This window comes from Perissodus microlepis, chromosome 22 (genome assembly GCF_051167445.1).
Source record: "Perissodus microlepis isolate ML-2025 ecotype Zambia chromosome 22, ASM5116744v1, whole genome shotgun sequence".
NCBI lineage: Eukaryota > Metazoa > Chordata > Actinopteri > Cichliformes > Cichlidae > Perissodus > Perissodus microlepis.
The window spans coordinates 26,163,575-26,176,486 of NC_140481.1; the positions used below are offsets into that span (position 1 = coordinate 26,163,575).

A 12,912-nucleotide genomic window follows, 5' to 3' on the forward strand; every position below is an offset into this window, starting at 1 on the left:
CACAGATGTGTTTAAATAATCTGTGTGTGACAAATTGTCACAATACCGCCCTTGTCATGGGTGACGTTTCTGGGTGATTCCCACCTCATTCAGAGTCTTTGGGAAAACCCATAATATATTTTAAAGTCAGCTTAAATCTTTATTTTAGCACCTTTTTAATATTTTTGTAGGATAAAACATGCATATACTAAACAAAAGGATGCGGAAAAAGGAGATTTTGCTTTTGAAACAGTCATTGTAAAAATATTTCTAATCTCTTTCTGTGTCATTTATTAGCCATCCTAAATAATCCTGCTTAGTCATAATTATCATTTCACTGGCAGAAAGTCAAAGGTCATGAACTCTTTTTAGAGGTTAAGCTTTTTAATTGTCTATATTAGCTGCCTGAGAATTTACTGCTGTAACTGAAGGAAGAATGCAGCCCGGTCCCCACGAGGATCCTCAGTGTTTCCTTTCTCCATGTAACACGAGAGCTGGATTACATGGAGAACACATAAAACACAGAAGGAAAACAACAAAAAAAGTCAGGCTTTTGTTTTGTTTTGTTTTTTTTAATAGTAGTTTAATGCAGATTGGAGGAGAGTTAATCTACCCTTAAAGGCCCACTGCAGCATTATTGGCATGTTTATCACCACTGACATGTGAAGGTTCATAAAGCCTATGTGAGACTGGCAGAGTTTCTTTTTACCCCTTGCCACCTTTTGGCAATCAAAATAAAGATAAAAGTGTATTAAAAGATGAATCTAATTTTTCTGTTTTACCTGCACTACCTCCCTCCAAGTTGATGGGTATATTTATTTATATCCCCTCTTTCTGCTCTGTCTCTCCTCCCTCTATTGTCTCACACTGCTTGGATTGATCAATATTTAATTTTCTCACTGGGAGGATGAGAGGTGTAGATCTGTGATTGTTGGTAGAACTCTCCCTTCCCCTTTCACTCTCTCCTTTGTTCTTTCTCTGTCTTTCATTTCCCTCTTCTTTTGAATCCTTCGTCTCATTGAATGCAGCATCCGATCTCAGCCGCTATACTTCTCTTAGTTTGTTTGGCCCGCTCATCATTTCGGATATCATAAGCAGTCATTATAAAGTGGAAGCTACTGGGATCAGAACAAAGGTCGTCCGACCTGTGGTCTGATTAGAAAAAAATATTTGAGCGTAGCCTTTAAACACTGAATGTGTGTGGCTTTTTTTTTTCTTTCCTACATTTTGTCACCTTTCAGGAGCTCGTATTAAATTACTCACTTGGTCTTTCTGGATTGAGAAGTCTGTTGACAATTATTGTTCAGCTGTCATTAAGATCAGGAAAATTGTGTCACTTCATCTCCAATGCAAGAAAAGAAAAGCATTGCAGCAGCTTCTATTTCACATTTAATATTCTCCTTTATAAAAAATATTTCTTTGCTACTTCCTTTTTAATGGCATACATGCAAGGCACGTCAATTTGACAGTGCCTGATCCTTCCAAGTTTGCAAAAGGCTGTTGAAAAGCCAAGAAAAAGAGAAATCTTTGTGAAATTCCCCCTAAGATTCATGTCATGGGAAACACCAGGTTGGATCCATTCAGTTCCTGCAGTTGAAAAGCAGCTGAGCTGGTGGTCACTGGCTATTAATATTTGACTTCTTAGACTCTGTCATAGTGTTGATAATTTTTATTTGGAGCTAAAATCAAAAGCTTTGTGAAGATAACTCTGTGTCAAAAAAAGGTGAAATACCTTATGTAAACAATATGAACATGCTGGGACAATGCTTTTTAATTTAGCTTTGCAGATTCTCAGGTAAATCCAATTTCCAAAGTTACAAAAAAGAATTTAGGTTCAATTCATTCAGTTCTAAAATCACCAAACTGCAATTCTTCCTCGCTAATTAAATGATAATCAAGTAAATATACTTTTCTTTCCCGACAAGTTTGCATGTGTCCCTGTGTGCTTATCAATAACAGTTAAAAATGTGTACAAATAGCAGGACGGCTGTGAAGGTTTGTTAAACTGGTTATGCAAGAACTTTTACTCAAATGCAAAAAGAAGACGCAAACTAGACGATTTATAGTTTTGTATTTGGGATAAACAAGTTACCAACAGAAGTTTCTCATGAATCCAGATGCACAATTTCTGCTCTGTCTTGAGATACTGTTACTCTTTCAAATCTAAAGTGTGTCAAATGATCCCAAAATAAATTGAGCTCTTGAGGGTGCACCCTTTTATGTTGCCAGTGACATTACAGCAGAAAAAAGAATTTAACTGTTAAGAGTCCACTTGCCGCTATTGTGATTTACATGGCTGCTAAAACACAGTGAACACAGTTGAAATGATTGATTGTGTTGTTTAAGAACGTCTGCCATTGCAGTAAATTAGTCAGCAGCAGTCGTTTTTTAGTAATGTTGTAACACACGCAGTTTGAATCACATGCAATTTGTATCAAAGTTGACAAAGCTTTAAATAGTTTTTGTAGAGCTGATAAAGTAGATTAAAAGGACTGTTTAATGTCAGCACATGTTGTGTGTCAATTCATGTGTGTCCATGTGCAGCTATGTGAACACACACACAGGATAATGGCACACAGATGTGTGTTAAGTAAATATAGGCAGCCTTTTTACGGAGCTCAAAGGGGGAGCAGGAGAAATGATGGGGTATTAACAGGAAGTTCTAATTTGTAGGTCAGAGTATAATAACAACCTTTGAGTGAGCAAATTGAAAATGAACCCATTGAGGATTGAGTCGTGTGCAGCTGAACACTCACTCGGGGGCCGCAGTTCCTGCTGAGGGGAAAAAGAGGAAAGAGAAACAGAAAAACACTTATGTGGAGCTGAATGGGAAGAGCTCAGCAGCTCTGGAGATGCCGTAACACTCTCTCATCCCTTAAGTGCATGTGAAAGTACATTTAATCAGCTTACATGTTGTCAACTTTCATCATTTTCTTTCCTACATAAAGTGATTTTCTCATTAACCTATTAGTTTTAGTAAACATTCATCCTAAAATAAAGATTTTAAGTATTTTCATTTGATCCTCAAACATTGTGAACAAGTATATCTTGTCTGTATCTTGCTGTTTTATTAAAGTCAAAGCATCGAATCTTCCTCAGGTGGCGCTGGTGCGGTGGACAGAAAGTGTTGGTTTGACCCTGGTGAACAGAGACCTGACCTCCCTGCAGCTGAAGACTCCCTCTGGACAGATTCTCTCCTTTTACATCCTGCAGATCTTCCCCTTCACCTCTGAGAGCAAAAGGATGGGCATCATTGTTCGGGTGTGTATAATGATATCCTCCTTGTTGTGTGGTCTGAGTCATGCCTGTTTCTGTTATTCCTGCACATAATGAAGGCTAATTTTTAAGATAGGTTTGAACCTAATCTTGTAATTCTGTTTATTGTTGCTTCTGTTTAGCTTAGTTTCCACAGTAATGCCTTCAAATTTAGAAGAAACGTAGCTATTTTTATTTTCCAACTATTTAGGAGGAGTCAACGGGGGATATCACTTTCTACATGAAGGGTGCTGATGTTGCCATGGCGAGCATCGTCCAGTATAACGACTGGTTGGAAGAAGAGGTACAAATTTGAGTCATATCAAAGATTTTACTGGATGCTTCCTTTAAATATAGTTTGGACAGAACTGGATCAAAGGAGCGCAAATTCCATTAAAGTTATTTAGTTAAATTTTGGTTGTTATTTTGTACATGATGTACCCTAAACTGAGCAGGATGAGAATCACGACAGTGAGTTGGTGACACTATTCCTGCACTCTTAAGTGGTCCATGTGTTTGCACACAGTTACTATCATGCAACACGCTTGGATTGGTGCAGTTTGTCAAATTAGTGCCTCAGCTTTGTTCGTTTTAATTTGTGACAGCTGCCAGATAAAGACTGTTACCTGATTGGTCTTTCTAAGATTCAGTTTCATTCTAAACACCATTTAAAAAGGTCTTGAATATAACTTTGCTTATGCTGAAGGAACCTGGTTTAACTGACTCCCGGTGCTTAGGTCCCCGATTTGTAGATCTTTTAGATTGTCACTGCCCAAAATTCTCAATATCTCTGACTCAGAATTGGAGTTGGGGCTGATGTAACCAGTTTTTCTTCTTGGCTACTTGTAATTATAGTCTATGTAAAATGATGGGCAGACAGCATAATTACAGGTTTTGGAGCAGGGACAAGAAACATCGTGCTCTAATCAGTCTGTATGCATCCTCAAAACATTTTTGTGTGAACTGTTGACGCATGCTGTTCTCACATAACATAATAGTTAAGGGATTGTGGAGCTTTAAATATAAAAGATTTTAAATACAGTTGTTGAACTCAAAGTAAATAAAAGAAAATTATGCTGAAAAACACCTGCTTTAAAAATATGTTATGCAATTTCATGTCTTAAAAAGGCATGTTGATTTAATGTATACTAAATGTAGTCTTCCTATAATAAAGATGATACATGTTGAATCTACTGTTTAAGTGTCTTAAACATTGTCACATGTGGGAACTCTGCCAGTATTTTTCTCATTTGTTTCTACTTATGTAAAGTAATAAAATAACCAACATGAATAACAAATATACGAGAGCTTAGCTGCTTACGGCATCTCTATTAATGGGGACATTTCATCAAAAGATCAACAGGCCACCTACACCAGTTTGGTGGTCGAAGGTCTTGTGCGCATATGTTCATAATTATATTGGCATTATTGAGTCATTTAGCACCGGGGGCAGCTTTTGATTTAATTAGTGACCTAGATAAAGTTGAAGTAATTACAGTATGTCATATTCTTGAACAATGGTGCTAATGATGTCCTGTTGGCCGTATTATCCCGTTGTCAGATCAACGCGCTGCAGTTACTCAGCTTGTCAATAACCAATCAAGTGGACAGATTGGCCCTATTGGTGTTTCATATCAAAAATAAACTGCCATCCATCCCTTTGTTTTACTGTGTCCTCTGAATTTCACCACAGGGTATGTTATTCAATATTGATTTCTTTTGGTGTTGGTAACAATATGCTGTTATTGACAGTAGTGTCTGCACAGTGTACTTGCACAGCAGCTGCTCTAATAGAAGAACTTATCTGCCCTAGATTTGATTGAAATTCATCTCGGGGAAACATACGCAAACATTTATTGTAAATACACAACATCTTCTACTTCAGTCAAGAGCGATGAAGCTTTTGAAAGATACTTGAGACTGAAAACACCCCTGAAATAGATCTCTGATCTCCTTCCTTTCAGTGTGGGAACATGGCCAGAGAGGGCCTGAGGACTCTGGTGGTGGCGAAGAAGTGTTTATCTGAGGAGCAGTATCAGGACTTTGAGGTATGCGGGTTTATCAGTTGTTGGTTTATAAGGAACGATGTGTGCCTCTTTAAATCTAATATAGTCTGCTTGACAGCCCTCCAAATGAAAATCTAAATATGTGTTTTCACTGTACGGTCATTTTTGAGGGTGAAGTTCGTGGTTCCTCTGGACTTTTAACTCACACTTACTGATATAACTGTCATAAACAAAATAATGAAAGAAGAGTAGATGAAACAAATGTTTAAGTAAATCATAAAAAAAGAAATCTTTGACATTAGTAAACAACCACAAACCCATCATAATCCTCAGATCACTGTCATGTTTGCCTGTAAATACATTTATTGGTTTTGTAGTCTCTGCAGTTCACACTACTCTAAGGGGAGAATAACAGGCGTGTCCACTATTTGCTGTTCTGAAGCTCTGAATTGCTTCATGATTTTATTCGTTATTTTTGTTCTTTCTCCTTTTTTGTGCAGAATCGCTACAATCAAGCGAAACTGAGTATCCACGATCGAACCCTGAAGGTCGCAGCAGTGGTGGAGAGTCTCGAGCGAGAGATGGAGCTTCTGTGTCTGACTGGTGTGGAAGACCAGCTACAAGCAGACGTCAGGCCCACGCTGGAGCTGCTTAGAAATGCTGGCATCAAGGTCGGTGCAGAAATAAAACTGGACGCCAGACCGATGCTTTTTTTTTTTTTTTTCGTCAGATCATCTCCACTTTGATTTATTTACTTTGTTGCAGTCCAACAAAACTATTAAAGTAATAGTGACATGGTAGTGTTAATGCAAGGGAGTAAAAGAAAAAGGTGGAAGAAATAATTAAAAGATTAAAACATTAAAACAACTTAATTTTTCTCAATCAAGACTGAAGAAAAAATTCATTTTGCTGCTTTTTAGCATTATGTTTAAACAACAATATTGATACCTTGAAGGAAAGTTGCTTAATAATTACTTCAGGAGGGATAAAAAACAGGAAAACTATAATATTACACCTAATCAGAATTTGATGTATTTTCATGTTAATTAACCATAAAGCATTGGAGATAACTGAAGATCTTATTTGTTTAATTTTACTCCATTTTTGTGCTGTTTCTGTAACACTTTGTGTTTCTTCATGTTGTTTTCTTCTCAGATCTGGATGCTGACTGGGGACAAGCTTGAGACGGCTACGTGCATCGCTAAAAGCTCTCATTTGGTTTCCAGGAACCAAGATATCCACGTCTTCAGACCGGTACGCTGTTTTATTTGAAAACATAAAGTGTTTGCATAAAAGGACCTGTCGGCTAGTTGGCTGCTTCACACTCTGGGTGTAACTCAGTTTTTCAGGGAGGGTGGATAAGAGATTATGGTTACCATACCACCTTTATTTTTAAAGAAGTTTAAAATAAAACTACTGTTTTAAATCGCGTTAATAATAACAATGGATTGCATTTATATAGCGCTTTTCGAGACCCTCAAAGTGCTTTACATTACAATTCGACTATTCGTTCACTCTCACATTCACACACTGGTGGAGGCAAGCTACAGTTGTAGCCACAGCTGCCCTGGGGCAGACTGACAGAAGCGAGGCTGCCATATCAGCCCCTCTGGCCAACACCAGTAGGCGGTAGGTGAAGTGTCTTGCCCAGGGACACAACAACCAGGACAGACAGAGCTGGGGATCGAACCGGCAACCTTCAGGTTACAAGATGAGCTTCCAAACCCCCTGAACCACATATACAAATAGCATAAACAATAAAACATGTTAAAAATTAGAGAATTAGAAAAAATAGTAAAACAAATAGTCAATCTCTTAAAATGTGCCAAAGGCTTCAGCAAATAAATATGTTTTAAGAAGAGTTTTAAACTCAGAAAGAGCAGAGGTCTACCTAACGTGCAAGGGCCAATCATGCTACAGCTTTGGAGCAGCTACAGCAAAAGCACGTCACCTCTAAATTTCCCCTTGGTGTTTGGCACCTTAAAGAGCTGCTGATTGGCAGACCTAAGGGAGTGGGCAGGTGTGTATGGCTGTATTAAAAACTACTTTTCTATCCACTTTTCTAAAAGCATATATATTATGTTAGCTCTTCATTTCACGATTGCATTTTGCCTCTATACAGACTGTCTACCTGCATGTAAGAGAAGCCTGCCTGCCTGATTAGTAGAAATGGGTCTATAAGTAAACTTCAAAGAGTAAATGGAAAGCTTATGGCAGCGAACATCTTGTCCACTTTGCATTTTCCAAAACAGATAGCTGTTCACTAAGATTAAATGTGCGATAACAAAAAGCCTAAATGATCTTGTGGATAATTGTATTGTGTGGCTCTCGAGCAGGTCTCAAACAGAGGAGAGGCCCATCTGGAGCTGAACGCCTTCAGAAGGAAACATGACTGTGCTCTGGTCATCTCAGGAGACTCCTTAGAGGTACTACAGCACAGTGCAGTGCAGTGACGCTTGCACAGCCGATGATGTTGAGGGTGTACTTCTTAGCCAAAACGAACACTTTGGAGTTCACCCAAGAAGTGGAGGAGTTGGAGAGGGAAAGATAATAAAAACAACTGGAACATTGAGCTGAATTTAAAAAAAAAAAAAAGAAGTTAAGCAGGAATTTAACATTTTCACTCACTGTGTTTTCTGGTCAAGTTAATTTATGTCACACAACCTTTGGGTTTTTTTTGTTTTTGTTAGTTTTTTTTAAATGTATGCTACTTCCTTTGTGGTGCTACAGGTGTGTCTGAGGTACTATGAGCACGAGTTTGTGGAGCTGGCATGTCAGTGTCCGGCGGTGGTCTGCTGTCGCTGCTCTCCAACTCAGAAAGCTCAGATCGTCAGACTCCTCCAACAGCACACAGCCAACAGAACCTGCGCCATAGGTAAGCGTTGACAGATATAGGGGCGGCAGACCTGCTTGCCCACAAGGCATTTGGCTACGATCCACGGACAGCCTGGGAAAATCTGTTAACGGGAGAAAATATCTGTGTGAATTTAGCCCCATCTTTTCGAGAGGAAAGTGTTTACCATTTATAAAACTCTGGTGAACAGACAAATTAAACCAGACCGATTTCATACTCGTGTTTGGGATAAAAGCTGAACTGGTTTGTAAAGTGCTTCAGAGAAAAACACATAATTTCACAGTCCCTTAACCGTCGCATCCCAGATGTGACCGTTTAACATCACTGATTCATGTAGTCTTAGACCGAGTATTACTGCATGTGTCCACAAGATGGCAGTGAAAACTCACTGATTTAAAAGTGCCCATTCCAGCTGCTACTTCTAGAAACTGCATCATGTAATTTGTAATTTTGTGGCAGGTGATGGAGGAAATGATGTCAGTATGATCCAGGCTGCAGACTGTGGCATCGGGATTGAAGGAAAGGTAAAGCCTGCTGCACATTTCATTCAGACCTTGTGTGTCTTATCCTGGATTAGGTCCAGTAACTTAATTTGGTCATAAAAACTCTAAAAACCTTGACTCAGATCCCTCAGTTATAAAACTGGTAAAACGAAGTGGCATGTCTTTAAATGTGAAGAAAAAAGAAATTAAAAAAACTGTTGTTCTACTTTAGCTTAGCATCTTTATTCCGTTTGTTTCACATAGGAAGGGAAGCAGGCGTCGCTGGCTGCAGACTTCTCCATCACTCAGTTTAAGCACATTGGCCGCCTGCTCATGGTTCACGGCAGGAACAGCTACAAGCGTTCTGCAGCGCTTGGCCAGTTTGTCATGCACAGGGGCATGATCATCTCCACCATGCAGGTACAGCGATAGTTAAATTAAAACACAGACAAAACACTACAAATGCTGTATGTTTCTTGTTACATATTTTGAGCCTATATTTTGCTTTTGATCGTTCCTAATGAGTTCATCATGAAAGTTGTTTTGCGGTTAAAACGAAATTACAAATTCCCCACAGCGGGGGTATTAAAATTCCTCATTTGGTGACTTTATGACACCAGTTTTGTGTCCTGTCCTCAGGCCGTCTTCTCCTCCATCTTCTACTTTGCCTCTGTGCCTCTGTACCAGGGTTTCCTCATGGTCGGGTGAGTACCTGAAGTCTCATGGGGCCAGTGTAAGGACAGCTTCACAACAGCATAACCCTGATGCAAGCTTCTACAGTATTCGATCATATAACCTTCAGTTTTGTTGCGTCTCCTGTCTTCATCTCTCATTTCTTTCTCTTTTTTTTTTTTTTTTTTTTTTTTACTTTGTGTGTAGTTATGCGACTATCTACACCATGTTTCCTGTATTCTCCCTGGTCCTGGACCAAGATGTGAAGCCAGAAATGGCCCTGCTCTACCCAGAGCTTTATAAGGACCTCACTAAGGTTTAATCCCATTTTTTTTTAATCTTTGTTTTTGACAGCTTTCCTTCGTTAGAATTTAAACAAGTAACAACATGTTTTTCTCTCTTTCAGGGACGTTCATTGTCTTTCAAGACTTTCCTCATTTGGGTTTTGATCAGTGTCTATCAAGGTGTGTTTTTCCTTATCATTCACTCACATTTGTTTCCTAAAATCAACTTTCAAGTTATAGCAGAACCATCTACAGCGTGATTCTATCTTTAAACTGTCAGAGCAACTCTTCAGCCACTATTTCATCATTTGTGCATTGTCTAGTAGCACAGTCCCAGGGCCCCTTCAAACCCTTGCACAGTCCGTTTCTCAGTATCTAAGGTTTCCAACTGCCATCCGCTTTTACATGCAAGCTTTTGTCTGTCCAGTAAATCGATATTTCTGTAATCGCTAAGCCATGCAGCGAGTGAGAAAGATCTATGTTCTTGCTCAAGCGTGACTTCCTGACAGCTCGAGGTTTTTAATTAAAGGCCAATACTCGGTATGTGGAGAGGAAAAAAAAGCAATATGAAAGGAAGAAAATATTAGGAACTGATCGGGCATAATTTATTACAGACTTTGAGTCGGTGGAATGCGCTGTATTAAGCCAATATGAAAAAGCAATTACGTGATCAGTTATAGGCTATTAAGCTCAATTTGTGTAGTGTTATGATAAAATGAAAGGCTATCAAGATACAGCAGGCGCCCAAAGATGAGTGTGTGTCTGGACACTCAAGAGTGAGACACACTGGAAGTCATTGTGGATCCTTCAGCCTCATAAATAATGTTATTGAATCAGTCCTTATCTGCAGACACCATAATCCTTAACTCAGTGTCCCAGACCACTGTTGATGAAACTGATAGACTGGGCCAGTTAATCTTTAGAAAACAATCGTGATTTCTTAAAGGGAGATCTGGTGCACAGCAAGTCCTGAATGAATAATGAGTAATGTAATTTTAGTTAAGCCCAGACACTTAGACCAGACCTAATCGCGCAAAAAAGTTTTTAAAGTCCGCATGTTTCCTTTGGCGCCACCAGGGGGCATCCTCATGTACGGCGCGCTGGTGCTGTTTGAGTCGGAGTTCGTTCACGTGGTTGCCATCTCCTTTACGGCGCTCATCCTGACTGAGCTGCTGATGGTGGCGCTGACGATCCGCACTTGGCACTGGCTCATGGTGGTGGCTGAGTTCTTCAGCCTGGGTTGCTACCTCGCCTCACTCGCCTTCCTCAACGAGTACTTTGGTAGGTATACCTTTCGTCTGAGTTTTTCACTACTGGTTTACTGACCTTTTAAACATTTAAGGTTTCAGGAGATAATAGAATATCTTTATATTTAAAAATCCTATCAAATAGTTACATGAAAGGTTGTATGAGAACTTATTGTTGTACTTTAATCTGCTAAATCAAACCTTAGTCTGAACAACCATGAAGAGTGATGCAAATATGCTATTTTTCAGTTGCTAAACAGTCAACTAACCTGCTTGTGGACAGCTTGAACAGTTGGTGTGAGGCTTTTACTTTTGGTTTGATACGTCCAGTATTGATTGGTCTGAGTACTTCAAGGTACCACCTTCTTCTTCGCTGTGCCCGCTCTGTTTAGTTTGATGTAACACTACTTGGCACCTAAGTGTTGCGCTGTTGTTTAAACCCTCAGCTCTGTGCTTTTATTCCCTCCTCAGTCTTTTTCTTCTCTCTCTGTCTGTCCTATTTTTATTTCTGTCTTCACTGCTAACCTTTTTGCATTGCACTCACTGTTTCTGCTGCACTTCTTTTGCTTCTGTGTGTCGGCAACAGGCATAGGCAGGGTGTCGTTGGGAGCTTTCCTTGGTAGGTGTATAGCCTGTGAATTCACACCCCTTTCTCCTTCATCTGTCTCTGATATTATATATCTGGTCTTGCATCTGTATGTTTGCATCATCTTATGTTCTTGGGTTTTTGTCGTGTGGGTTGTTTTCATCTCACGTGTTTAAGTTTTTATTTTCATGCTTTGACCAATACGCAGCTGTAATAAAGTCTTTACCCTTTCCTAATTTCCTGTGGAGTTATGACAGAACTCTGACGATTGTCCTCTTTCCTTCTCCCAGACTCGTCCTTCATCACGACTTGGCCTTTCCTGTGGAAGGTGTCCGCCATCACACTCGTCAGCTGTCTTCCTCTCTACATAATCAAATACGTGAAGCGCAAATTTTCACCACCAAGCTACTCCAAGCTCTCCTCATGAGCCAAACTGGGATTATGTTTTTGTTAGGTTTGTAGTTCTGTGCAGCAATGAGCTTTGTAATTTTCGCACTTTTTGTACACACTGGTCCTCAGTGATGGACAGAGGAAACACTGGAACAATCAAAAAAAAAAAAAAACTGAAAGAAAGTTGTTGGGTTTTTTTTGAGGGGGGGTTTGCCACTGATACATGGAATTACTTGAAAAGATTGAGCACATAATAAAAGACTGTCAGAGGAGGGATACAGGCGTGGTGACTGCACTTGGAAGGCCCGAAACACTTGACCCCACTTTTTCCCAAAGGGGGTCGACCTGCCTTCTTTTGTTTTAAAGCATTTAAATACATCAGCTCGTCATTTTATACAGTTCAGATGCATTACTTTCAGTGTTTAGATTTTTATATGTGGCGTTTGGAAACTTTTTTTATTATAAGTGTCACCTTTTTTTTTATTAATGGTATTAATTACAGTTGCTGGGCGGTGTGTTTGAACAGTGTTGAGCTGCAGTAAGAGAGAAAAGGATGATTCGCTGGTTTCTTGTGTTACTGTAAATAAAGTCTTTACATGCAGCTTTGATTGTTACTGGACTTAATGTAAAACTCGCTGTGTTTCAATCTCATACAGACGTGCATTAACCAAAAATCATTCAAGAGAAAATGCTGTTGATGTGTTGAGGGTCGAAGCTTCCTGGGACTGGCTTTGAAGTGAACTTTTTTAAGACATCAATCTGTAGTCTTTGTAGTGTAAAATCAGAACTCCTAAATGTTTCCATGTTTGGCTTTGATTGTATCATTTCACACTTGTGTGCGTCTGTGGCCGTCAGTCCTCCTGTCAGCGTGGCAGCTCTGTGCCTCATTATGATGTTCATGTATTCAATCTGCATCTCAGAGGTTTAGGTTCCTGTTCGTTTTTTTTTGCCTCCACAGCCATATCTGAACTTGAATCCTGCTGCTTTTCTTGGAGAACAAGTTTTTTCATGATGGCAAACTATAATAAGGACCCTGATTAAACTCTCCTGGCTGAAAGCTTTTAGGGCTTTATTGACAATTCGACTCTTTTGCTCCTGTTTGACTTTGACCTGCAGTGGACTTTGACATTCATCCCTTTTTAAGGAGGAATGAGTTT

General features: G+C 39.4%; 1 protein-coding gene across 4 annotated transcripts in view; it reads left to right on the plus strand.

The window, feature by feature from the left end:
- The window catches only part of atp9b (ATPase phospholipid transporting 9B), a 42,693-nt gene extending 30,755 nt beyond the window's left edge, over positions 1–11,938 (plus strand). For 2 of the 4 annotated variants that reach the window (XM_084918938.1, XM_084918942.1), the window contains 14 exons: positions 3,079–3,240; positions 3,446–3,538; positions 5,199–5,282; positions 5,741–5,911; positions 6,396–6,494; positions 7,577–7,666; positions 7,971–8,115; positions 8,554–8,618; positions 8,841–8,996; positions 9,216–9,280; positions 9,456–9,564; positions 9,655–9,712; positions 10,610–10,813; positions 11,366–11,768. In XM_084918938.1, coding sequence (XP_084775064.1) covers positions 3,079–3,240; positions 3,446–3,538; positions 5,199–5,282; positions 5,741–5,911; positions 6,396–6,494; positions 7,577–7,666; positions 7,971–8,115; positions 8,554–8,618; positions 8,841–8,996; positions 9,216–9,280; positions 9,456–9,564; positions 9,655–9,712; positions 10,610–10,813; positions 11,366–11,541 — 1,677 coding nt within the window. In that variant the 3' untranslated portion in view covers positions 11,542–11,768. Of the gene's footprint in view, positions 1–3,078; positions 3,241–3,445; positions 3,539–5,198; positions 5,283–5,740; positions 5,912–6,395; positions 6,495–7,576; positions 7,667–7,970; positions 8,116–8,553; positions 8,619–8,840; positions 8,997–9,215; positions 9,281–9,455; positions 9,565–9,654; positions 9,713–10,609; positions 10,814–11,365 lie in introns of all 4 variants that reach the window. The other 2 variants (XM_084918939.1, XM_084918940.1) reach the window with 2 other exon arrangements.
- The last annotated feature ends 974 nt before the right edge of the window (positions 11,939–12,912 follow it).